This window comes from Oncorhynchus gorbuscha, linkage group LG23, assembly GCF_021184085.1.
Source record: "Oncorhynchus gorbuscha isolate QuinsamMale2020 ecotype Even-year linkage group LG23, OgorEven_v1.0, whole genome shotgun sequence".
Taxonomy (NCBI): domain Eukaryota; kingdom Metazoa; phylum Chordata; class Actinopteri; order Salmoniformes; family Salmonidae; genus Oncorhynchus; species Oncorhynchus gorbuscha.
The window spans coordinates 25494875-25521393 of NC_060195.1; the positions used below are offsets into that span (position 1 = coordinate 25494875).

The 26519-nt window shown below is 46.9% G+C and overlaps 1 protein-coding gene across 1 annotated transcript in view; it reads right to left on the reverse strand.

Moving 5' to 3' along the window:
• Positions 1 to 26519, reverse strand: part of LOC124010774 (slit homolog 3 protein-like) — a 444233-nt gene that overhangs the window by 72601 nt on the left and 345113 nt on the right. Inside the window, exons 20-24 of the mRNA XM_046323430.1 lie at positions 21841 to 22004; positions 11646 to 11778; positions 6251 to 6319; positions 5889 to 5960; positions 5649 to 5720 (exon numbers count right to left, since the gene is read on the reverse strand). Coding sequence (XP_046179386.1) covers positions 5649 to 5720; positions 5889 to 5960; positions 6251 to 6319; positions 11646 to 11778; positions 21841 to 22004 — 510 coding nt within the window. The remainder of the gene's footprint in view (positions 1 to 5648; positions 5721 to 5888; positions 5961 to 6250; positions 6320 to 11645; positions 11779 to 21840; positions 22005 to 26519) is intronic.

The following is a 26519-nucleotide window of genomic DNA, read 5'->3' on the forward strand; positions in this document are numbered from 1 at the left end:
ATTATAGGGAGAGGAAGAGAGGAGAGGAAGAGAGGGTATTATAGGGAGAGGAAGAGAGGAGAGGAAGAGAGTATCATAGGGAGAGGAAGAGAGGAGAGGAAGAGAGGGTATCATAGGGAGAGGAAGAGAGGAGAGGAAGAGAGGGTATCATAGGGAGAGGAAGAGAGGAGAGGAAGAGAGGAGAGGAAGAGAGGGTATCATAGGGAGAGGAAGAGAGGAAGAGAGTGTATCATGAGGAGAGGAAGAGAGGGTATTATAGGGAGAGGAAGAGAGGAGAGGAAGAGAGTATCATAGGGAGAGGAAGAGAGGAGAGGAAGAGAGGGTATTATAGGGAGAGGAAGAGAGGGTATTATAGGGAGAGGAAGAGAGGGTATTATAGGGAGAGGAAGAGAGGAAGAGAGTATCATAGGGAGAGAAAGAGAGGAGAGGAAGAGAGGGTATTATAGGGAGAGGAAGAGAGGAGAGGAAGAGAGTGTATCATAGGGAGAGGAAGAGAGGAGAGGAAGAGAGTGTATCATAAGGAGAGGAAGAGAGGGTATTATAGGGAGAGGAAGAGAGGAGAGGAAGAGAGTGTATCATAGGGAGAGGAAGAGAGGAGAGGAAGAGAGTGTATCATAAGGAGAGGAAGAGAGGGTATTATAGGGAGAGGAAGAGAGGAGAGGAAGAGAGTATCATAGGGAGAGGAAGAGAGGAGAGGGAGAGAGTGTATCATAAGGAGAGGGAGAGAGGAGAGGAAGAGAGTATCATAGGGAGAGGAAGAGAGGAGAGGAAGAGAGAGAGAAAGAGAGTATCATAGGGAGAGGAAGAGAGGAGAGGAAGAGAGGAGAGAAAGAGAGTATCATAGGGAGAGGAAGAGAGGAGAGAAAGAGAGTATCATAGGGAGAGGAAGAGAGGAGAGGAATAGAGGGTATCATAGGGAGAGGAAGAGAGGAGAGAAGAGAGAGAGAAAGAGAGTATCATAGGGAGAGGAAGAGAGGAGAGAAGAGAGGAGAGGAAGAGAGTATCATAGGGAGAGGAAGAGAGGAGAGGAAGAGAGGGTATTATAGGGAGAGGAAGAGAGGAGAGGAAGAGAGTATCATAGGGAGAGGAAGAGAGGAGAGGAAGAGAGGGTATTATAGGGAGAGGAAGAGAGGGTATTATAGGGAGAGGAAGAGAGGAGAGGAAGAGAGTATCATAGGGAGAGGAAGAGAGGAGAGGGAGAGAGGTATCATAAGGAGAGGAAGAGAGGAGAGGAAGAGAGGGTATCACAGGGAGAGGAAGAGAGGAGAGGAAGAGAGGGTATCACGGGGAGAGGAAGAGCGGAGTGGAAGAGAGGGTATTATAGGGAGAGGAAGAGAGGAGAGGAAGAGAGGGTATTATAGGGAGAGGAAGAGAGGAGAGGAAGAGAGTATCATAGGGAGAGGAAGAGAGGAGAGGAAGAGAGGGTATCATAGGGAGAGGAAGAGAGGAGAGGAAGAGAGGGTATCATAGGGAGAGGAAGAGAGGAGAGGAAGAGAGGAGAGGAAGAGAGGGTATCATAGGGAGAGAAGAGAGGAAGAGAGTGTATCATGAGGAGAGGAAGAGAGGGTATTATAGGGAGAGGAAGAGAGGAGAGGAAGAGAGTATCATAGGGAGAGGAAGAGAGGAGAGGAAGAGAGGGTATTATAGGGAGAGGAAGAGAGGGTATTATAGGGAGAGGAAGAGAGGGTATTATAGGGAGAGGAAGAGAGGAAGAGAGTATCATAGGGAGAGAAAGAGAGGAGAGGAAGAGAGGGTATTATAGGGAGAGGAAGAGAGGAGAGGAAGAGAGTGTATCATAGGGAGAGGAAGAGAGGAGAGGAAGAGAGTGTATCATAAGGAGAGGAAGAGAGGGTATTATAGGGAGAGGAAGAGAGGAGAGGAAGAGAGTATCATAGGGAGAGGAAGAGAGGAGAGGGAGAGAGTGTATCATAAGGAGAGGAAGAGAGGAGAGGAAGAGAGTATCATAGGGAGAGGAAGAGAGGAGAGGAAGAGAGGGTATCATAGGGAGAGGAAGAGAGGAGAGGAAGAGAGGAGAGAAAGAGAGTATCATAGGGAGAGGAAGAGAGGAGAGAAAGAGAGTATCATAGGGAGAGGAAGAGAGGAGAGGAAGAGAGGAGAGGAAGAGAGGGTATTATAGGGAGAGGAAGAGAGGGTATTATAGGGAGAGGAAGAGAGGAGAGGAAGAGAGTATCATAAGGAGAGGAAGAGAGGAGAGGGAGAGAGTGTATCATAAGGAGAGGAAGAGAGGAGAGGAAGAGAGGGTATCACAGGGAGAGGAAGAGAGGAGAGGAAGAGAGGGTATCACGGGGAGAGGAAGAGCGGAGTGGAAGAGAGGGTATTATAGGGAGAGGAAGAGAGGAGAGGAAGAGAGTATCATAGGGAGAGGAAGAGAGGAGAGGAAGAGAGGGTATCATAGGGAGAGGAAGAGAGGAGAGGAAGAGAGGGTATCATAGGGAGAGGAAGAGAGGAGAGGAAGAGAGGAGAGGAAGAGAGGGTATCATAGGGAGAGGAAGAGAGGAAGAGAGGTATCATGAGGAGAGGAAGAGAGGGTATTATAGGGAGAGGAAGAGAGGAGAGGAAGAGAGTATCATAGGGAGAGGAAAGAGGAGAGGAAGAGAGGGTATTATAGGGAGAGGAAGAGAGGGTATTATAGGGAGAGGAAGAGAGGGTATTATAGGGAGAGGAAGAGAGAAGAGAGTATCATAGGGAGAGAAAGAGAGGAGAGGAAGAGAGGGTATTATAGGGAGAGGAAGAGAGGAGAGGAAGAGAGTGTATCATAGGGAGAGGAAGAGAGGAGAGGAGAGTGTATCATAAGGAGAGGAAGAGAGGGTATTATAGGGAGAGGAAGAGAGGAGAGGAAGAGAGTATCATAGGGAGAGGAAGAGAGGAGAGGGAGAGAGTGTATCATAAGGAGAGGAAGAGAGGAGAGGAAGAGAGTATCATAGGGAGAGGAAGAGAGGAGAGGAAGAGAGGGTATCATAGGGAGAGGAAGAGAGGAGAGGAAGAGAGGAGAGAAAGAAGAGTATCATAGGGAGAGGAAGAGAGAGAGAAAGAGAGTATCAAGGGAGAGGAAGAGAGGAGAGAAAGAGAGTATCATAGGGAGAGGAAGAGAGGAGAGAAGAGAGAGAGAGAAAGAGAGAGAGGGAGAGGAAGAGAGGAGAGAGAGAGTATCATAGGGAGAGGAAGAGAGGAGAGAAAGAGTATCATAGGGAGAGGAAGAGAGGAGAGAAAGAGAGTATCATAGGGAGAGGAAGAGAGGAGAGAAAGAGAGTATCATAGGGAGAGGAAGAGAGGAGAGAAAGAGAGAGGAGAGGAAGAGAGGAGAGAGAGAGAGGGAGAGGAAGAGAGAGAGAGAAAGAGAGTATCATAGGGAGAGGAAGAGAGGAGAGAGAGTATCATAGGGAGAGGAAGAGAGGAGAGGAGAGGAGAGAAAGAGAGTATCATAGGGAGAGGAAGAGAGGAGAGGAAGAGAGGAGAGAAAGAGAGTATCATAGGGAGAGAAGAGAGAGAAAGAGAAGGGAGAGGGAGAGGAGAGGAAGAGAGGAGAGAAAGAGAGTATCATAGGGAGGAAGAGAGGAGGAAGAGAGTATCATAGGGAGAGGAAGAGAGGAGAGAGGATATCATAGGGAGAGGAAGAGAGGAGAGGAAGAGAGGAGAGGAAGAGAGTATCATAGGGAGAGGAGAGAGGAGAGGAAGAGAGGGTATTATAGGGAGAGGAAGAGAGGAGAGGAAGAGAGTATCATAGGGAGAGGAAGAGAGGAGAGGAAGAGAGGGTATCATAGGGAGAGGAAGAGAGGGTATTATAGGGAGAGGAAGAGAGGAGAGGAAGAGAGTATCATAGGGAGAGGAAGAGAGGAGAGGGAGAGAGTGTATCATAAGGAGAGGAAGAGAGGAGAGGAAGAGAGTATCATAGGGAGAGGAAGAGAGGAGAGGAAGAGAGTGTATCATAAGGAGAGGAAGAGAGGAGAGGAAGAGAGGAGAGAAAGAGAGTATCATAGGGAGAGGAAGAGAGGAGAGAAAGAGAGTATCATAGGGAGAGGAAGAGAGGAGAGAAAGAGAGTATCATAGGGAGAGGAAGAGAGGAGAGGAAGAGAGGAGAGAAAGAGAGTATCATAGGGAGAGGAAGAGAGGGTATCATAGGGAGAGGAAGAGAGGGTATCATAGGGAGAGGAAGAGAGGGTATCATAGGGAGAGGAAGAGAGGGTATCATAGGGAGAGGAAGAGAGAGTATCATAGGGAGAGGAAGAGAGGGTATCATAGGGAGAGGAAGAGAGGGTATCATAGGGAGAGGAAGAGAGGGTATCATAGGGAGAGGAAGAGAGGAGAGAAAGAGAGTATCATAGGGAGAGGAAGAGAGGGTATCATAGGGAGAGGAAGAGAGGAGAGGAAGAGAGGAGAGAAAGAGAGTATCATAGGGAGAGGAAGAGAGGAGAGAAAGAGAGTATCATAGGGAGAGGAAGAGAGGAGAGGAAGAGAGGAGAGAAAGAGAGTATCATAGGGAGAGGAAGAGAGGAGAGGAAGAGAGTATCATAGGGAGAGGAAGAGAGGAGAGGAATAGAGGATATCATAGGGAGAGGAAGAGAGAGAGGAAGAGAGGAGAGTAAGAGAGTATCATATGGAGAGGAAGAGAGGAGAGGAAGAGAGGGTATTATAGGGAGAGGAAGAGAGGAGAGGAAGAGAGTATCATAGGGAGAGGAAGAGAGGAGAGGAATAGAGGATATCATAGGGAGAGGAAGAGAGGAGAGGAAGAGAGGAGAGGAAGAGAGTATCATAGGGAGAGGAAGAGAGGAGAGGAAGAGAGGGTATTATAGGGAGAGGAAGAGAGGAGAGGAAGAGAGTATCATAGGGAGAGGAAGAGAGGAGAGGAAGAGAGGGTATTATAGGGAGAGGAAGAGAGGGTATTATAGGGAGAGGAAGAGAGGGTATTATAGGGAGAGGAAGAGAGGAGAGGAAGAGAGTATCATAGGGAGAGGAAGAGAGGAGAGGGAGAGAGTGTATCATAAGGAGAGGAAGAGAGGAGAGGAAGAGAGTATCATAGGGAGAGGAAGAGAGGAGAGGAAGAGAGTGTATTATAGGGAGAGGAAGAGAGTATCATAGGGAGAGGAAGAGAGGGTATCATAGGGAGAGGAAGAGAGGAGAGGAAGAGAAGAGAGGAAGAGAGTATCATAGGGAGAGGAAGAGAGGAGAGGAAGAGAGGGTATTATAGGGAGAGGAAGAGAGGAGAGGAAGAGAGTATCATAGGGAGAGGAAGAGAGGAGAGGAAGAGAGTGTATTATAGGGACAGGAAGAGAGTATCATAGGGAGAGGAAGAGAGGGTATCATAGGGAGAGGAAGAGAGGAGAGGAAGAGAAGAGAGGAAGAGAGTATCATAGGGAGAGGAAGAGAGGAGAGGAAGAGAGGGTATTATAGGGAGAGGAAGAGAGGAGAGGAAGAGAGTATCATAGGGAGAGGAAGAGAGGAGAGGAAGAGAGGGTATTATAGGGAGAGGAAGAGAGGAGAGGAAGAGAGTATCATAGGGAGAGGAAGAGAGGAGAGGAAGAGAGGGTATTATAGGGAGAGGAAGAGAGGAGAGGAAGAGAGTATCATAGGGAGAGGAAGAGAGGAGAGGAAGAGAGGGTATTATAGAGAGAGGAAGGAGCAACACTTACAAGAGACGCAGAGATTGAAGCCCATAGAATGTGTTTAGCGAGATGCACCGAATCTGGTTGTAACTCAGGATCCTGGGATTAAAATGAAAGCAGAGAGGAGACAGTTATAATGATGGGAACACAACACTGTGTGTGTGACTGTGTTATGACTATAAACGTGACTGAGGCCGCTGGTCACTGTGTCCAACCGGTCCAGTGCGGCCAGCAGGCAGGCTGTGGCTTGTTGTCATGGTAACTCACAGAGTGGCGAGCTGAGTCATGTTGCTGAAGGTCATGGAGACCACAGTGTTGATGCTGTTGTTGCTCAGGTCGCTGTGTAATACCAAACACACAACAGGACACAATATCACTACTGGGACAAACACCTTCAAAGTCCACAGAGACAATAGTGAACTGTCTGGCATAATGATATATTTATAAAGGACCTAAAGCCACTAACCATTGTATTTTTTTTTAAACAAGGAAGGACATGAACACAACTGTTCAGTTTTTATGTTTCAATAAAGAATATAAAATATCCTCTGCTTCAAATATGTAAATAAAATGGAGATGCTTTGGCATCGTTAACATCATATCTCTGATAGACCTGGTACAGTACATACACAAGAGACAGCTGCTTCAGACTGGACAGTTCTTTGGGAACAGATGTCAGGAGGTTTCCTTCCAGGTATCTGAAATGAGGAGGATGGTGAAGACATTAGATCTCTCTACCTCTACCTCTACCTCTACCTCTAGCTCTAGCTCTAGCTCTACCTCTAGCTCTAGCTCTAGCTCTACCTCTCTCTACCTCTCTCTCTCTCTCTCTCTCTCTCTCTCTCTCTCTCTCTCTCTCTCTCTCTCTCTCTCTCTCTCTCTCTCTACCTCTTAGCTCTAGCTCTCTACCTCTCTCTAGCTCTACCTCTCTATCTCTCTACCTCTCTCTCTTTATCTCTCTCTCTCTACCTCTCTCTACCTCTCTCTACCTCTCTCTCTGTATGCTGGGATTGTTGGTGCATGCTGGGAATTGTATGAGCGAGTACAAGTGGTCGCCTGTATTTTCTTTTTGTGGTTTCCTTGTTCTATGCATGATTAAGGGTTCTTCAGTGGTAGAATTAGGTATATTTTATTTCCTGTTGGAAATGCCCTGGTTTTGGTGGGGATGGCGACCTACATGGGGACGCCGTCGCTGTCATTTCGACACGGCTTTAGGTGTGTTACTGAAGCTACTGTCACTGTGGAGGAGTTTCTGGTAGGCAGCTTTTTTCCCCATCAACAAGGGTTAAGATTTCGAATGTACCACCTTTTATTCCCAATGGGCTATTGGAGCGCGAGGTATTGCGGTTTGGGAATTTTGCAAGTTTAATTCAAATTGTCCCGCTGGGATGAACAAACACCCGGCTCTGAAACAGGTTATGTTGTTTCAAACACCCGGCTCTGAAACAGGTTATGTCGTTTCTAACACCCGGCTCTGAAACAGGTTATGTCGTTTCAAACACCCGGCTCTGAAACAGGTTATGTCGTTTCTAACACCCGGCTCTGAAACAGGATATGTCGTTTCTAACACCCGGCTCTGAAACAGGTTATGTCGTTTCTAACACCTGGCTCTGAAACAGGTTATGTCGTTTCTGTGACAGGTGTTTATGTTTTGGACTCACCGGAGCAGACTTTGGAGTTTGTTTAAAGTCAAGTATGACAACAGACTGAATAAGGCTCAAGCTAGTATGGGTAGTCAAAAGTGTTTGGAGTATAGGAATGTTGGCCATAAGCGACATGCTTGCCCGAAAGGGGAGAAGGCAGAGGGAGGGGCGCAGGTGTTCCTCGTAACGCCTGGACCCACTGATGTAGGGAGAGGTGGGCCAACAGTGGTAGAGCAGCCACAAGCACCTGTTGCTGAGGAACACGTTGTGTGTGTTGAGGGTACTGAGTTGAGGGTACTGAGTTGAGGGTACTGAGTTGCAGCTTGTACCAGAGGGAACATTGTTGTAGGAGGTAAGGGCAGATCTGGGGAACCATTTTCCCAGACTGGTGAGGAGATAACCATTATGATTGATGGGGTACAGGAGGGGGTTGAGGTGGATCTAGTCACCCAGGTAGTAGAGGAGATGTCCATTATGATTGATGGGGTACAGGAGGGGGTTCAGGTGGATCTAGTCACCCAGGCAGTAGAGGAGATAACCATTATGATTGATGGGGTACAGGAAGGGGTTCAGGTGGATCTAGTCACCCAGGCAGTAGAGGAGATGTCCATTATGAGTGATGAGGTACAGGAGGGGGTTCAGGTGGATCTAGTCACCCAGGCAGTAGAGGAGATGTCCATTATGATTGATGGGGTACAGGAGGGGGTTCAGGTGGATCTAGTCACCCAGGCAGTAGAGGAGATGTCCATTATGAGTGATGGGTTACAGGAGGGGGTTCAGGTGGATCTAGTCACCCAGGCAGTAGAGGAGATGTCCATTATGATTGATGGGGTACAGGAGGGGGTTGAGGTGGATCTAGTCACCCAGGTAGTAGAGGAGATGTCCATTATGAGTGATGGGGTACAGGAGGGGGTTGAGGTGGATCTAGTCACCCAGGCAGTAGAGGAGATGCCCATTATGAGTGATGGGGTACAGGAGGGGGTTCAGGTGGATCTAGTCACCCAGGCAGTAGAGGAGATAACCATTATGATTGATGGGGTACAGGAAGGGGTTCAGGTGGATCTAGTCACCCAGGCAGTAGAGGAGATGTCCATTATGAGTGATGAGGTACAGGAGGGGGTTCAGGTGGATCTAGTCACCCAGGCAGTAGAGGAGATGTCCATTATGATTGATGGGGTACAGGAGGGGGTTCAGGTGGATCTAGTCACCCAGGTAGTAGAGGAGATGTCCATTATGAGTGATGGGGTACAGGAGGGGGTTCAGGTGGATCTAGTCACCCAGGTAGTAGAGGAGATGTCCATTATGATTGATGGGGTACAGGAGGGGGTTCAGGTGGATCTAGTCACCCAGGTAGTAGAGGAGATGTCCATTATGAGTGATGGGGTACAGGAGGGGGTTCAGGTGGATCTAGTCACCCAGGTAGTAGAGGAGATGTCCATTATGAGTGATGGGATACAGGAGGGGGTTCAGGTGGATCTAGTCACCCAGGCAGTAGAGGAGATGTCCATTATGAGTGATGGGGTACAGGAGGGGGTTCAGGTGGATCTAGTCACCCAGGTAGTAGAGGAGATGTCCATTATGAGTGATGGGGTACAGGAGGGGGTTCAGGTGGATCTAGTCTCCCAGGTAGTAGAGGAGATGTCCATTATGAGTGATGGGGTACAGGAGGGGGTTCAGGTGGATCTAGTCTCCCAGGTAGTAGAGGAGATGTCCATTATGAGTGATGGGGTACAGGAGGGGTTCAGGTGGATCTAGTCACCCAGGTAGTAGAGGAGATGTCCATTATGAGTGATGGGGTACAGGAGGGGGTTCAGGTGGATCTAGTCACCCAGGTAGTAGAGGAGATGTCCATTATGAGTGATGGGGTACAGGAGGGGGTTCAGGTGGATCTAGTCACCCAGGTAGTAGAGGAGATGTCCATTATGAGTGATGGGGTACAGGAGGGGGTTCAGGTGGATCTAGTCACCCAGGTAGTAGAGGAGATGTCCATTATGAGTGATGGGGTACAGGAGGGGGTTCAGGTGGATCTAGTCACCCAGGTAGTAGAGGAGATGTCCATTATGATTGATGGGGTACAGGAGGGGGTTCAGGTGGATCTAGTCACCCAGGTAGTAGAGGAGATGTCCATTATGAGTGATGGGGTACAGGAGGGGGTTCAGGTGGATCTAGTCACCCAGGTAGTAGAGGAGATGTCCATTATGATTGATGGGGTACAGGAGGGGGTTGAGGTGGATCTAGTCACCCAGGTAGTAGAGGAGATGTCCATTATGATTGATGGGGTACAGGAGGGGGTTCAGGTGGATCTAGTCACCCAGGTAGAAGAGGAGATGTCCATTATGAGTGATGGGGTACAGGAGGGGGTTCAGGTGGATCTAGTCACCCAGGTAGAAGAGGAGATGTCCATTATGAGTGGATGTCATAAGGTGAATGCACCAATTTGTAAGTCGCTCTGGATAAGAGCGTCTGCTAAATGACTTAAATGTAAATGTAAATGTAGATTAGAGGCAGTAGGCATGACCAGGGATGTTTTCTTGATAAGTGTCCTGCTAAGCATTCAAAATGTAACGAGTACTTTTGGGTGTCAGGCAAAATGTATGGAGTAAAAAGTACATTCTTTTCTTTAGGAATGTAGTGAAGTAAAAGTAAAAGTTGTCAAAACTATAAATAGTAAAGTAAAGTACAGATACCCCAAAAAATGACTTAAGTAGTACTTTAAAGTATTTCTACTTATGTTCTTTACACCACTGCTTTTTTCTAACACAGTCCCGTGTTCTGGGTTCAGCCAGCCTACGTTCATGCCTGTTAGGCGTGGGGTGTACCAAGCTGGGTCATCTGATGCGGAGCAGGAGCAGATCGTTGGAGGAGCTGGGAGAAAGAGCAGGGATCTGATCATCTCGCCTACTGAGGAAGGTCGTAGCTGAGGTCTGCGATTCCTTGCCAGTACTTCATCGGCAGTATGTGACTGATACTTCCAACTCTGATTAGTGGACGGAGGGTCTGGATGATGTCTTCCCTGCACTGAAGGTTAGTGCTGCGGCGGGGACATTAGAGGAGGACGTGGGGATGCTGCTTTCCTTCCATACCCCGGAGCTGGGGAAGTTCAAGGTGGTGGGAAAGAAGGCCATGTACATAATATGTGTATAAGTGTCCCATGCTTCTTACCTGGAAGGGTTCAAATGGACGAGGTGGGCAGGTGTGTTTGGTCCAGGTGCCTCCCCAAAAGGAGGCACCAAAAGTCTTTATATAAACTGCCTATTGATAAGATAAGAGGACAGCTGACCTCCAATGGAGGATAATACACAGAGCTCTAGCCACCAACATGCATCTGGTACACCTGGACCCTACTGTTGGGGAGGGGTGTCCATTCTGTGCTGAGTGTAAAACTCTGGCATATCTGTTCTGACAGTGTCCCAGGTTGGTGGGGATGATTGACCTCATCACTTGACCTCATCACTAGTTGGTTTTCTCTTCCCAACTGTTTATATTTGGGCCAAAGTCGAGGGGCTGCAGTTGTCTTACTTAAATTTGTATCAGGGGCAGCTAAATTAGAAATCTGGAAGAAAAGGAAGAACAGTATTCGGGGACAGGGGTCTGTGGGTGTGGTGGGCATGCTGGAGGGGATGTTGGCAGTGAGACTGAGGGTTGAGTTTTCCTATGACAAACTGGTTAATAACATTGGGCTGTTTATGAGCATACTGGGTCGACAGAAGTTGTTGTGGAGGAAGATTTAGTGTTGTTTTTAATTGATGTGTAACCATGGTTTTGTTTGAGTGTTTATTGTTCCCAGATCCAATAAAGATGTTTTAAATCTCTCTCTCTCTCTCTGATGGTAAAGTGCCCAGGCAGTGTGGTGTTAATGCAGCAGTTTCTCAGTGTACCACCTCAGTCTCCCTGGACCACTGGGTTGTTTGGTGGTGATGAACATCCCCGGTCCAACCCCCACTGATACGCCTCATTGACCTTCAGCTATGGAGCTATTTTTTTAATTGAACCTTTATTTAACTAGGCAAGTCAGTTAAGAACAAATTCGTATTTACAATGACGGACTAGGAACAGTGGGATAACTGCCTTGTTCAGGGGCAGAACAACAGATTTTTACCTTGTCAGCTCAGGGATTCGATCTAGCAACCTTTCAGTTACTGGCCCAACGCTCTAACCACTAGGCACCTGCCACCCCTATGGGCACCCGACCTGACCTGGCCTCACCCTGCCTTATCCTGGCCTCATCCAGCCTTACCCCGGCCTCAACCAGCCTTACCCCAACCTCACCCAGGATTAACCTGGCCTCACCCAGCTGATGACGACTAGTGCTCTGAATAACAAAGAGCACAGACCACGACTATCTAGCCGGAGGAAGTGTGTGTGTGTGTGGGAGACTCACAGCTCGGTGGTGTCCTTGGGTATGCCCTTGGGCAGAATGCGTAGCCCCCGGTTACTGCAGCGCACAATTGTGTCTGAGCATGTGCATGACTCTGGGCAGCTTGACACTGGAAAACATACATTCTCCTCAGTGCCTGCAGAGAGAGAGGAAGAAAGAAAGAGAGAGAGAGAGAGAGAGAGAGAGAGAGAGAGAGAGAGAGAGAGAGAGAGAGAGAGAGAGAGAGAGAGAGAGAGAGAGAGAGAGAGAGAGAGAGAGAGAGAGAGAGAGAGAGAGAGAGAGAGAGAGAGAGAGAGAAAGAGAGAGAGAGAGAGAGAGAGAGAGAGAGAGAGAGAGAGAGAGAGAGGGAGAGAGAGAGAGAGAGAGAGAGAGAGGAGAGAGAGAGAGAGAGAGAGAGAGAGAGAGAGAGAGAGGGGGAGAGGGAGAGAGAGAAAGGGAGAGAGGGAGGGAAGAGGGGGAGAGAGAAAGAGAGGATAGAGGGGAGGGAAGGAAGGGAGAGATAGAGGGGAAGAGAGAAAGGGAGAGAGAGGGAGGGAAGGGAGAGAGTGGGAATGGAGGGGGAGAAAGAAAGGGAGTGAAGAGAGACAGAGATTGGATAGAGGGGAAGAGAGAGAGGGGGAGAGAGAGGGAAGGAAGGAAGGAAGGCAGGCAGGAAGGAAGGAAGGCAGGAAGGAAGGAAGGAAGGAAGGAAGGAAGGAAGGAAGGAAGGAAGGGAAGAAGACAGAGATTAAATATTACTGTAAATTACATCACATTCCACTCACATTAGAGGAGAAGCTAAGGAGGGGAGTGTACAAAATAGTTAATGATAGACATTTCACAACCTGGCAACAGTGCCAGAACTTTCCCCTTTGAAAGTGGAACTCTATAAATGAAGCCCTAAGTTGATCGAGAATCTGATAATTGCACCACCATATCCTAAATCTCTCAGCCAGCCTGCCTAGTGGGAGGACCTTTTTTGGGGCTACCGAGTGGTGCAGCGGTTTGATTCCAGGCTGTATCACAACCGGACGTGATTGGGAGTCCCTTAGGGCGGCGCACAATTGGCCCAGCGTAGTCCGGGTTAGGGTGTGGCAAGGGGTAGGCCGTCATTGTAAATAAGAATTTGTTCTTAACTGACTTGCCTAGTTAAATAAAGGTTCAATAAAAAAAATACCAATATTACAAAAAAACAGGAGATCTGGCACATAATATTGCTCTTGGCCTGAGTCTTCCTGCATTTCCCTCCTTCCTTAGCTCCCTCCCTCCACCCCCCAATCAGCTTTAATCTAAGGCCTGCGAGATGATATCTGTAAAGGCTTGAATTACACCCCAGGTGAAAAAGAAACAGGGAATTAAGACATTAATGGAAGGTAATGACGTCTGAAGTCTTCTCAACAAGGGTCTGGCTTGGCTGATGCAGCCTGTCTGTAGAGGACTAGGGGCTGGATGGAGGGAGGGAGCCGAAATGCTGACTTGTTGATTGGGGGACCTCAAATCTCCCACTAATGAAGACATAAAACAGTCTAAAAACAGGACGTCAGTGAGTGTCATTGTAGCTGCAGCAATGTGGACCTTGAGGTGGAGGGATACAGAGTGTCCTCCTCCTGCTCCCTCCTACTTAGCATGTAGCATTGAGGGCTAAATGAAACACCACCTATGGCTTCCATCTACAGATACAGGGCCTTCAGAAAGTATTCATACCCCTTTTCCCACGTGTTGTTGTGTTACAGACTAAATTTAAAATGGATTCAATTGAGATTTTGTGTCCCTGGCCTACACACAATACCCCATAATGTCAAAGTGGAATTATGTTTTTGGCAATGTTTACAAAATAATAAAAAATGAAAGGCTGAAATGTCTTGAGTCAATGAGTATTCAACCCCTTTGTAAACATGTGCTTAACCAGTCACATAATAAGTTGCATTGACTCACTCTATGTGCAATAATAGTGTTTAACATGATTTTTGAATGACTACCTCATCTCTATACGCCACACATAAATTTATCTGTAAAGTCCCTCAGTCGAGAAGTGATTTTGAAACACAGTTTCAACCATAAAGATCAGTGAGGTTTTCCAATGCTTCGAAAGAAGGGCACCTATTGGTAGATGGGGGAAAAAATAAGACATTGAATATCCCTTTGAGCATGGTGAAGTTATTAATTACACTTTAGATGGTGTATCAATACACCCAGTCACTACAAAGATACAGGCATCCTCCCTAACTTAGTTGCCGGAGAGGAAGGAAACTGCTCAGTGATTTCACCATGACACCAATGGGGACTAAAACACAGTTTAATGGCTGTGAAAGGAGAACATATGATTTGTCTCCTTTCTGTTTTCTCTCTAACAGGGATTCTATCCAACTTTTTTAAGGTACATCGGGAGAAGAAATTCATGACGAAAGGCCTGAATGAAACTTCCCAAATGTTGACAAAACAAAATACGCTAGACACGCTGGGATCTTTTTGTGTTGGTAAAAGGTATTATGCGGGAAATGTAGGTGGAAACGATTTTATGTGCAAATATTGATTTAATATCAAAGTAAACTTGGAGTTACGTGATGACATGCTGTGTGGTTTTCCCAGTATGACTCGTTGGGAGAGCATGCAGTTTATTAGGCTACAGATGAAAGAAGTTATGATGAACTTCACAGGGTGGTGAAAGTACAGGGTGATTAACTTCACAGGGTGGTGAAAGTACAGGGTGATTAACTTCACAGGGTGGTGAAAGTACAGGGTGATTAACTTCACAGGGTGGTGAAAGTACAGGGTGATTAACTTCACAGGGTGGTGAAAGTACAGGGTGATGAACTTGATGCTCCTTTCCAGTAAATATAAAAATGTATATGTGTATTTTAACCCAATGATGGTTGAATTGAAGAAGTTTAAGCTTCCTATTAATCATTGTTTTGAAAACCAGGGATGTATTCATTATGGAAACCATTTACCATTTAAGAACCAAACGGAAGCAAACAGAGCAAAACTAGAGGTAGGTCCCTCCCTGTTTTGTTCCATTTGCTTCAGTTTAAGAAACATTTTGCAACAGAATCGACGTAATGAATACGTGGACAGCTGGAGAAAAATGTGCTCTTGCAACAGCTGCATAGTGCTGATCCCAGCGTATGGAATAAAAGATTGAGTTCCTCCCTTCTAAACTCCCCTGTGGTATTGTGCTCCATACTGTCAACAACTAGTTTCATTTAAGAAGACCAGGAATGTGGTTTTTATTGCTCCATCTAATTCGTACTGATTCCCCAAAAATTCCATGGGCATAACAGACTTGCTCAAACTCGCACACTTTTGATAGACTTAAACAGCTGCTAATGATCAAGATATCAAAGTGTCACAAACAAAAATGTCAACAATAGGCCTATAGAAAATGCATCATATGGCATACATTTGCAAATAACAAATCTCGGTAGTGCTCAAAGCATGCAGTTCCATAAGAGCAGCATTTCCTTTTCAACTCGAAGCGATGAGCCCAATCAGTCCTCCATGACAACACAATCATAAACAACAGTGTAGGCTAATTAGTCCTTTTGGGGTTATGCTCAGGTTAAACAATTTGGCTAATGTATATTTCCAAGTCCTAGTTTTGAAGATCGAGGGGTAATTGGAATGATTGAAAATCTGACACTGTTATTTTTAAAAATATTTTTTATTATAGCCTAATCATATTATTATCTGTAGTATAAAGCAATGGGTTTTAGAAGAAGCCTACATGACCTATAACTTATAACTTATAAAGTGAAATGCATTTATGGGCAGCTATGTAAACACTAACATTGATTTATCCTGCAATTGGTAATATACACTTTTGTCTTCTTCTAATGCCTCTTAAGCAGGTTGACGTTTATTGGGAAGAGTCTTGTCCTTGAGGCAGAACTGAGTGATTTCCACTAGATGGACCAGCTGCAAAGTCAAAATGTGCTATATTGTAAAAAGAAGTTCTGAAAACAAAAATGTGCTTTTTGGTCTTAATTTAAGGTTAAGGTTAGGCACTAGGGTTAGCAGTGTGGTTAAGGTTAGGGTTAAGTTTAAAATCAGATTTTATGACTGTGGCTGTGCCAGCTAAACCTTGTGCCTCTTTACAATACTGAAATTACAATACTGAGTTTAAGTATTCCAAAAGTTATGTTACTGATTACAATGTTGGACAGGTACAGTAACTAATACTGAAATTACAATACTGAGTTAAGTATTCCAAAAGTTAAGTTACTGATTACAATGTTGGACAGGTACAGTAACTAATACTGAAATTACAATACTGAGTTAAGTATTCCAAAAGTTAAGTTACTGATTACAATGTTGGACAGGTACAGTAACTAATACTGAAATTACAATACTGAGTTAAGTATTCCAAAAGTTAAGTTACTGATTACAATGTTGGACAGGTACAGTAACTCGTAACTGTAACAGATTACATTTAGAAAGTAACCAACCTAACCCTGACAATACCAACCTAACTGACAGAGTGAAAAGAAGGAAGTCTGTACAGAATATAAATATTACAAAACCTGCATCCTGTTTACAAGGCATTGAGGTAATACTGCAAAACATGTGGCAACGTAATTAACATTTTGTTCTGAATACAAAGTGTTATGTTTGGGGAAAATCCAATACAACACATTACTGAGTACCACTCTCCATATTTGCATAGAGGTGGCTACATCATGTTATAGGTATGCTTGTAATCATTCAGGACTGGGAGCTTTTCAGGATGAAAAATGTATGGAACGGAGCTAAAATCCTCGAGGATTTTGGATCAGTCTGCTTCCCACCAGCCACCGGGAGATGAATTCACCTTTCAGCAGGACAATAACCTAAATCACAAGGCCAAATCTACACTGGAGTTGCTTCCCAAGAAGACAGTGAATTTTCCGGAGTGTCCAGTTTTCACTTAAATCTGCTTGAAAATCTATAGCAAGACTCGAAAATGGTTGTCTAGCAATGATCAACAACCAATTTGACAGAGCTTGAATATTTTTTTAAAGAATAATGGCCAAATATTTTACAATCAAGGTGTTCAAAGCTCTTAGACTAACCCAGAAAGACTCTTAGCTGATATCGCTGCCGAAGGTGATTGTTCATGTATTGACTCAGGGGTGTGAATACTTATGTAAATTAGATATGTCGGTATTTCATTTTCAATAAATGTGTACAAATTTCTAAAAACATGTTTTCACATTGTCACTATGGGGTATTTTGTGTGTAGATTGGTGAGAAAAAAAATATGCTTAATCAATTTTGAATTCAGTCTGTAACACAACAAAATGTTGAATAATTCAAGGGGTATGAATATTTTCTGAAGCCACTGTAGCCGAACAAATGAAGCTAGTGTAGCTCCTCTAGTGAAACTCTATATCTACTGTATAACTTGGCTGTCTGGGACTTATATAGAATGTACCAAATTATTACAACTCACAAGTGAATTGACTATATGAGAAGATTTTTGGAGCTAATCCCTATTTTCCCAAGAGCCCGGTCCATTTGACAAGAGGCCCACTGTGAGAGAGAGAGAGAGAGGCAGCTAGTCCTGCGCTCGACCAGACAGAAGCCAAAGCGCATTTCCTTTCTGGTGTAAATTTTTACGGCCACAGTTCAGTTCCTCGGGCCTCCATCTCCCTCACTCTGCCTGGGGGAAATGATCGAGTCCCCATAAAACCCACACTGACATGAGATAATGTGGTCGCCCACGGTTACTGTTCCATTGGTCTTCACAGTCCCTACAACCTAGCCCTGGCCCCTGTTCTGTCAGATACAGGAGTTAATAGCTATGTGGGTGGACAGTGTGTGTGTGTCTGTGTGTGTGTCTGTGTGTGTGTGTGAGAGAGAGAGTGTGTGTCCCACATGACATAGACTACAGGAGGACAGAGTCATGGAGGGGAGGGGGTTGTGTAGACGGTCTTGGGCCTATGCCTAGTAACAGGTGGAAGCAGCAGATTTCGTGGTGCATTTTACACAGCCAGTGGAATTTAATGGGAAGTGGATATGAACGGCTTGTAAATGGACGTAGATGGAGAGGTGTGACAGTAGCTAAGACAGAAATAGAGCAGTGAGTCTAAAAGTCAGAACCAGGGGCCCTGGACACAAAGCCTGCTGTCATAAGACCCTTCACGTAGAGCCTGCCCCAGAACCAGGGTCCCTGGACACAAAGCCTGCTGTCATAAGACCCTTCACATAGTGCCTGCCCCAAAACCAGGGGCCCTGGACACAAAGCCTGCTGTCATAAGACCCTTCACATAGAGCCTGCCCCAGAACCAGGGTCCCTGGACACAAAGCCTGCTGTCATAATACCCTTCACATAGAACCTGCCACAGAACCAGGGTCCCTGGACACAAAGCCTGCTGTCATAAGACCCTTCACATAGAGCCTGCCCCAGAGCCAGGGTCCCTGGACACAAAGCCTGCTGTCATAAGACCCTTCACATAGTGCCTGCCCCAGAACCAGGGTCCCTGGACACAAAGCCTGCTGTCAGAAGACCCTTCACATAGTGCCTGCCCCAGAACCAGGGTCCCTGGACACAAAGCCTGCTGTCATAAGACCCTTCACATAGTGCCTGCCCCAGAACCAGGCTCCCTGGACACAAAGCCTGCTGTCATAAGACCCTTCACATAGTGCCTGCCCCAGAACCAGGGTCCCTGGACACAAAGCCTGCTGTCAGAAGACCCTTCACATAGTGCCTGCCCCAGAGCCAGGCGCCCTAAACACAACTGTTGTTATAAGACCCTTCACATAGAGCCTGCCCCAGAACCAGGGGCCCTGGACACAAAGCCTGCTGTCATAAAACCCTTCACACAGCACCTGTCTGGGGCCAAGAAAAATAGGTATTGTTCTAGTGATGGCTGGTTAGATAGATGGAGGTGTGGGAGAAACAGGGTCAGGTGTGATGGATAGTTAGATAGATGGAGGTGTGGGAGAAACAGGGTCAGGTGTGATGGATGGTTAGATAGATGGAGGTGTGGGAGAAACAGGGTCAGGTGTGATGGCTGGTTAGATAGATGGAGGTGTGGGAGAAACAGGGCCAGGTGTGATGGCTGGTTAGATAGATGGAGGTGTGGGAGAGGTGTGATGGATGGTTAGATAGATGGAGGTGTGGGAGAAACAGGGCCAGGTGTGATGGATGGTTAGATAGATGGAGGTGTGGGAGAAACAGGGTCAGGTGTGATGGCTGGTTAGATAGATGGAGGTGTGGGAGAAACAGGGCCAGGTGTGATGGATAGTTAGATAGATGGAGGTGTGGGAGAAACAGGGCCAGGTGTGATGGATGGTTAGATAGATGGAGGTGTGGGAGAAACAGGGCCAGGTGTGAGGGATAGTTAGATAGATGGAGGTGTGGGAGAAACAGGGCCAGGTGTGATGGATGGTTAGATAGATGGAGGTGTGGGAGAGGTGTGATGGATGGTTAGATAGGTAGAGGTGTGGGAGAAACAGGGCCAGGTGTGATGGATGGTTAGATAGATGGAGGTGTGGGAGAAACAGGGCCAGGTGTGATGGATGGTTAGATAGATGGAGGTGTGGGAGAAACACGGCCAGGTGTGATGGATGGTTAGATAGATGGAGGTGTGGGAGAAACAGGGCCAGGTGTGATGGATAGTTAGATAGATGGAGGTGTGGGAGAAACAGGGCCAGGTGTGATGGATAGTTAGATAGATGGAGGTGTGGGAGAAACAGGGCCAGGTGTGATGGATGGTTAGATAGATGGAGGTGTGGGAGAAACAGGGCCAGGTGTGATGGCTGGTTAGATAGATGGAGGTGTGGGAGAGGTGTGATGGATGGTTAGATAGGTAGAGGTGTGGGAGAAACAGGGCCAGGTGTGATGGATCGTTAGATAGATGGAGGTGTGGGAGAAACAGGGCCAGGTGTGATGGCTGGTTAGATAGATGGAGGTGTGGGAGAAACAGGGTCAGGTGTGATGGCTGGTTAGATAGATGGAGGTGTGGGAGAAACAGGGCCAGGTGTGATGGATGGTTAGATAGATGGAGGTGTGGGAGAAATAGGGCCAGGTGTGATGGCTGGTTAGATAGATGGAGGTGTGGGAGAAACAGGGTCAGGTGTGATGGATGGTTAGATAGATGGAGGTGTGGGAGAAACAGGGCCAGGTGTGATGGATAGTTAGATAGATGGAGGTGTGGGAGAAACAGGGCCAGGTGTGATGGATGGTTAGATAGATGGAGGTGTGGGAGAAACAGGGCCAGGTGTGAGGGATAGTTAGATAGATGGAGGTGTGGGAGAAACAGGGCCAGGTGTGATGGATGGTTAGATAGATGGAGGTGTGGGAGAAACAGGGCCAGGTGTGAGGGATAGTTAGATAGATGGAGGTGTGGGAGAAACAGGGCCAGGTGTGATGGATGGTTAGATAGATGGAGGTGTGGGAGAGGTGTGATGGATGGTTAGATAGGTAGAGGTGTGGGAGAAACAGGGCCAGGTGTGATGGATGGTTAGATAGATGGAGGTGTGGGAGAGGTGTGATGGATGGTTAGATAGGTAGAGGTGTGGGAGAAACAGGGCCAGGTGTGATGGATGGTTAGATAGATGGAGGTGTGGGAGAAACAGGGCCAGGTGTGAGGGATAGTTAGATAGATGGAGGTGTGGGAGAAACAGGGCCAGGTGTGATGGATAGTTAGATAGATGAAGGTGTGGGAGAAACAGGGCCAGGTGTGATGGATAGTTAGATAGATGGAGGTGTGGGAGAAACAGGGCCAGGTGTGATGGATGGTTAGATAGATGGAGGTGTGGGAGAAACAGGGCCAGGTGTGAGGGATAGTTAGATAGATGGAGGTGTGGGAGAAACAGGGCCAGGTGTGATGGATGGTTAGATAGATGGAGGTGTGGGAGAGGTGTGATGGATGGTTAGATAGGTAGAGGTGTGGGAGAAACAGGGCCAGGTGTGATGGATGGTTAGATAGATGGAGGTGTGGGAGAGGTGTGATGGATGGTTAGATAGGTAGAGGTGTGGGAGAAACAGGGCCAGGTGTGATGGATGGTTAGATAGATGGAGGTGTGGGAGAGGTGTGATGGATGGTTAGATAGGTAGAGGTGTGGGAGAAACAGGGCCAGGTGTGATGGATGGTTAGATAGATGGAGGTGTGGGAGAGGTGTGATGGATGGTTAGATAGGTAGAGGTGTGGGAGAAACAGGGCCAGGTGTGATGGATCGTTAGATAGATGGAGGTGTGGGAGAAACAGGGCCAGGTGTGAGGGATAGTTAGATAGATGGAGGTGTGGGAGAAACAGGGCCAGGTGTGATGGATGGTTAGATAGATGGAGGTGTGGGAGAGGTGTGATGGATGGTTAGATAGGTAGAGGTGTGGGAGAAACAGGGCCAGGTGTGATGGATGGTTAGATAGATGGAGGTGTGGGAGAGGTGTGATGGATGGTTAGATAGGTAGAGGTGTGGGAGAAACAGGGCCAGGTGTGATGGATGGTTAGATAGATGGAGGTGTGGGAGAGGTGTGATGGATGGTTAGATAGGTAGAGGTGTGGGAGAAACATGGTCAGGTGTGATGGATGGTTAGATAGATGGAGGTGTGGGCGAAACAGGGTCAGGTGTGATGGATGGTTAGATAGATGGAGGTGTGGGAGAAACAGGGCCAGGTGTGATGGCTGGTTAGATAGATGGAGGTGTGGGAGAAACAGGGTCAGGTGTGATGGATGGTTAGATAGATGGAGGTGTGGGAGAAACAGGGCCAGGTGTGATGGATAGTTAGATAGATGGAGGTGTGGGAGAAACAGGGCCAGGTGTGATGGATAGTTAGATAGATGGAGGTGTGGGAGAAACAGGGCCAGGTGTGATGGATGGTTAGATAGATGGAGGTGTGGGAGAAACAGGGCCAGGTGTGAGGGATAGTTAGATAGATGGAGGTGTGGGAGAAACAGGGCCAGGTGTGATGGATGGTTAGATAGATGGAGGTGTGGGAGAGGTGTGATGGATGGTTAGATAGGTAGAGGTGTGGGAGAAACAGGGCCAGGTGTGATGGATGGTTAGATAGATGGAGGTGTGGGAGAGGTGTGATGGATGGTTAGATAGGTAGAGGTGTGGGAGAAACAGGGCCAGGTGTGATGGATGGTTAGATAGATGGAGGTGTGGGAGAAACAGGGCCAGGTGTGATGGATGGTTAGATAGATGGAGGTGTGGGAGAAACAGGGCCAGGTGTGTGTGTATGGGGTGTCAGTGTTTTTAGGGGTTGTCTCTGTGGGTGTGGTGTGTTTCGTACCGTCGCAGGTGAAATCGGGTTTAGCCACGTCCTGGATGGGGATCTCCTTGAGGAAGGCAGGTTTTTGACAACGAGGGTTCCCACTCACAACCCTGGTCTTCTTCAGCCACAAACCCAGCCAGGCCAGGTGACAGTCACATACATAGGGGTTGGACAGTAGGTTACTGAGGGAGAGAGAGAGAGAGAGAGAGAGAGAGAGAGAGAGAGAGAGAGAGAGAGAGAGAGAGAGAGAGAGAGAGAGAGAGAGAGAGAGAGAGTGAGTGGGTGGGGTGAAAATGTCTGGGTATCATTTAGGTTCTGGTTTGCATCACTGACAAACTTAACTGACACAATAGCTTACAGCTTGCAGCCTTTGACACGCCACTGAGGGAGCAGCCATCTTACAAGACAACGAATAGATGAGCAGATCACTGAAGAGGATAATAAACACTGAGCTGTCTATATTGACCACTACTCCACCTGGGTATGGAGAAATACGTCACCAGTAGACACCAGTAGACACCAGCAGACACCTGCAAGCACCAGTAAGTCAGCAGTAGACACCAGTAAGTAATCAGTAGACACCAGTAAGTCACCAGTAGACACCAGTAAGCACCAGTAGACACCAGTAGAAACCAGTAAGCAGCAGTAGAGACCAGTAGACACCAGTAAGCACCAGTAGACACCAGTAAGCAGCAGTATACACCAGTAAGCACCAGTAGAAACCAGTAGACACCAGTAGAAACCAGTAAGCAGCAGTAGACACCAGTAAGTCACCAGTAGACACCAGTTAGCACCAGTAGATGGCAGTAAGCACCAGTAGACACCAGTAAGCAGCAGTAGACACCAGTAAGTAGCAGTAGACACCAGGAAAGGTGTCCGCATGCTTCCAGCCAAAACAGTTCGGAAGAGTTTGTGCATATATTATGATGACATTTTGTTTTTATTGGTTTTGGTGTTCAGGCACACAACATTTTTTCTTGAGGCAATCCGAAGTCTACGCCCCTTCTTTAGTGATTGGTCAACAGTAGGGATTCTTCAGTAAACGCTTTATTGTTATTCAACGAGATGACTCATTTTCATGCACATTTTTTCCATTGAGAAATACTGCACCAAACATCTTAATCCGTTGTACTTGCCTGTAACCAAAGTGTCAAATTATTACATCTCTGAAGTTCACAAGCAGTGTTATTAAATTCTTAAATGTTGGCTAGTTATTTAAACTCTGTACGGCAAGTGTCTGACTGAACGTTTATGAGGCTGCTTTGAGCCACAGCTCATTCCAGTTATGTTAACATTCTAATCACATAATTGTTTTGGCAAGACAGCGTGGTAGTATGGAGAATCCTCACGACCAAGTGAAGAATCTTGTATTATGTGACCCCCAGTATGTGCAAGATCATTTAGTGTGCGCACCACTACGTTGGCAACACACAAAAAAAATACAGGAGAGACAGTCTTTTAATGTGAGAGGCTCAGTGATGTTAGGATTTTGAAAGTCGTGTAGAGCCCACAGTCGTGTAGAGCTTTAGTTGGATGTAAAATTGAGCGAATAAGATCTCCTTTGCAAAAATGTCAAAATTAATGACACATCTCTTGAGTTAGGAAGTGTATACTGTCTACGGTGTCTCAAAATGGATAAACACTACTATTGCCGCTTTTTTCTCATTTTTCAAATGAAGGTCTTTTAAAGGGAGTATGCGAGCACACTCGTTCGGTTCGCCTAGCCGTCTTCGGCTAGCAGCCAGCCGAACTCGAGCATGCTGACACCTTAAGCAGCAGTAAGCACCAATAGACACCAGTAGACACCAGTAAGCACCAGTAGACACCAGTAATCAGCAGTTGACACCCTTAAACACCAGTAGACACCAGTAACCAGCTGTAGACACCAGTAACCAGCTGTAGACACCAGTAACCAGCTGTAGATAGCAGTAACCAGCTGTAGACACCAGTAACCAGCCGTAGACACCAGTAATCAGCCGTTACCACCCGTAACCAGCTGTAGACACCAGTAACCAGCTGTAGACACCAGTAACCAGCTGTAGACACCCGTAACCAGCCGTAGACACCAGTAATCAGCTGTAGACACCCGTAACCAGCTGTAGACACCAGTAACCAGCCATAGACACCAGTGACCAGCTATAGACACCAGTAACCAGCCATAGACACCAGTAACCATCCGTAGACACCAGTAACCAGCTGTAGACACCAGTAACCAGCCGTAGACACCAGTAACCATCCGTAGACACCAGTAACCAGCCGTAGACACCAGTAACCAGCTGTAGACACCAGTAACCATCCGTAGACACCAGTAACCAGCCATAGACACCAGTAACCAGCTATAGACACCAGTAACCAGCTGTAGACACCAGTAACCATTCATAGGCACCAGTAACCATTCATAGACACCAGTAACCAGCTGTAGACACCAGTAACCAGCTGTAGACACCAGTAACCAGCCATAGACACCAGTAACCAGCTGTAGACACCAGTAACCAGCTGCAGACACCAGTAACCAGCTGTAGACACCAGTAAGCAGCAGTAAGCACTGTGCCAGATATTAGTTGTAGAGTTGAATGTGCCTCCAGGAATGACTCGGGGTCCAGATGGGTAGCAGAGAAAAGCAGTTGACTGTGTGTAGCTAGGTCTGTAATATGGTGTGTTAGTGACTGGAACATTAACACAGCCTATAGCTTACAGGGATAGGCTGGAAAGACCTTTCTTGTTTGAGAACGGAGGAGCTGAAAGGAGAGCGATTCCTGTGCTATCACAGCCCACAGTGTGGATTCGATATAGGAGGCTGACATTAGAATGAACAACCATCCAGCCGCCTAAAACGGACTCACGGCAGAGATCTAATGCCATATGCTAAATCTCTTCTCTTCCACGTGTTTGATTTGAATGATTAGTCCTACTGTATCTCACAGTATAATAACTATTGTCATATTCACTACAAAAAGATAAAACAGGGAGAAATTAAAGTCCCTTTACTTTGTAACTTCCAGGCAGGCAGATGCTGTTATAAAACAAAACATCAAGAGCACCACTAAAATGTAGAAAAGTGATGGAAACATCACTAGCGAGGAAGTAGACAGGATGAACAAATTCATGGAGAAGGCTGGATCGACCATGGGCACCCACCAGGACAATCAAGAGCCATCCTGGATCCTCAAGAAGCTCAGGAGGCCAACACTAGCCAACCCCTTTACAGTACCTGGAGCATCACAGTGTTATAGTCAACACTAGCCAACCCCTTTACAGTACCTGGAGCATCACAGTGTTATAGTCAACACTAGCCAACCCCTTTACAGTACCTGGAGCATCACAGTGTTATAGTCAACACAAGCCAACCCCTTTACAGTACCTGGAGCATCACAGTGTTATAGTCAACACTAGCCAACCCCTTTACAGTACCTGGAGCATCACAGTGTTATAGTCAACACTAGCCAACCCATTTACAGTACCTGGAGCATCGCAGTGTTATAGTCAACACTAGCCAACCCCTTTACAGTACCTGGAGCATCACAGTGTTATAGTCAACACTAGCCAACCCCTTTACAGTACCTGGAGCATCACAGTGTTATAGTCAACACTAGTCACTCCCTCCACAGTACCTGGAGCATCACAGTGTTATAGTCAACACTAGCCAACCCCTTTACAGTACCTGGAGCATCACAGTGTTATAGTCAACACTAGCCAACCCCTTTACAGTACCTGGAGCATCACAGTGTTATAGTCAACACAAGCCAACCCCTTTACAGTACCTGGAGCATCACAGTGTTATAGTCAACACTAGCCAACCCCTTTACAGTACCTGGAGCATCACAGTGTTATAGTCAACACTAGCCAACCCATTTACAGTACCTGGAGCATCGCGGTGTTATAGTCAACACTAGCCAACCCCTTTACAGTACCTGGAGCATCACAGTGTTATAGTCAACACTAGCCAACCCCTTTACAGTACCTGGAGCATCACAGTGTTATAGTCAACACTAGTCACTCCCTCCACAGTACCTGGAGCATCACAGTGTTATAGTCAACACTAGCCAACCCCTTTACAGTACCTGGAGCATCACAGTGTTATAGTCAACACTAGCCAACCCCTTTACAGTACCTGGAGCATCACAGTGTTATAGTCAACACTAGCCAACCCCTTTACAGTACGTGGAGCATCACAGTGTTATAGTCAACACTAGCCAACCCCTTTACAGTACCTGGAGCATCACAGTGTTATAGTCAACACTAGCCAACCCCTTTACAGTACCTGGAGCATCACAGTGTTAGTGTCAACACTAGTCACTCCCTCCACAGTACCTGGAGCATCACAGTGTTATAGTCAACACTAGTCACCCCCCCCCCCCTCCACAGTACCTGGAACTTCACAGTGTTAAAGTCAACACTAGTCATCCCCTCCACAGTGCCTGCCTGGATTATCAAAGTGTTATCGCCGACACTAGCTGTCCCCTCCACAGTACCTGGAGAATCACAGTGTTATTGTCAACACTAATCATCCCCTCCACAGGAACTGGAGAATCACAGTGTTATAGTCAACACTAGCCATCCCCTCCACAGTACCTGGAGCATCACAGTGTTATAGTCAACACTAGCCAACCCCTTTACAGTACCTGGAGCATCACAGTGTTATAGTCAACACTAGGCACTCCCTCCACAGTACCTGGAGCATCACAGTGTTATAGTCA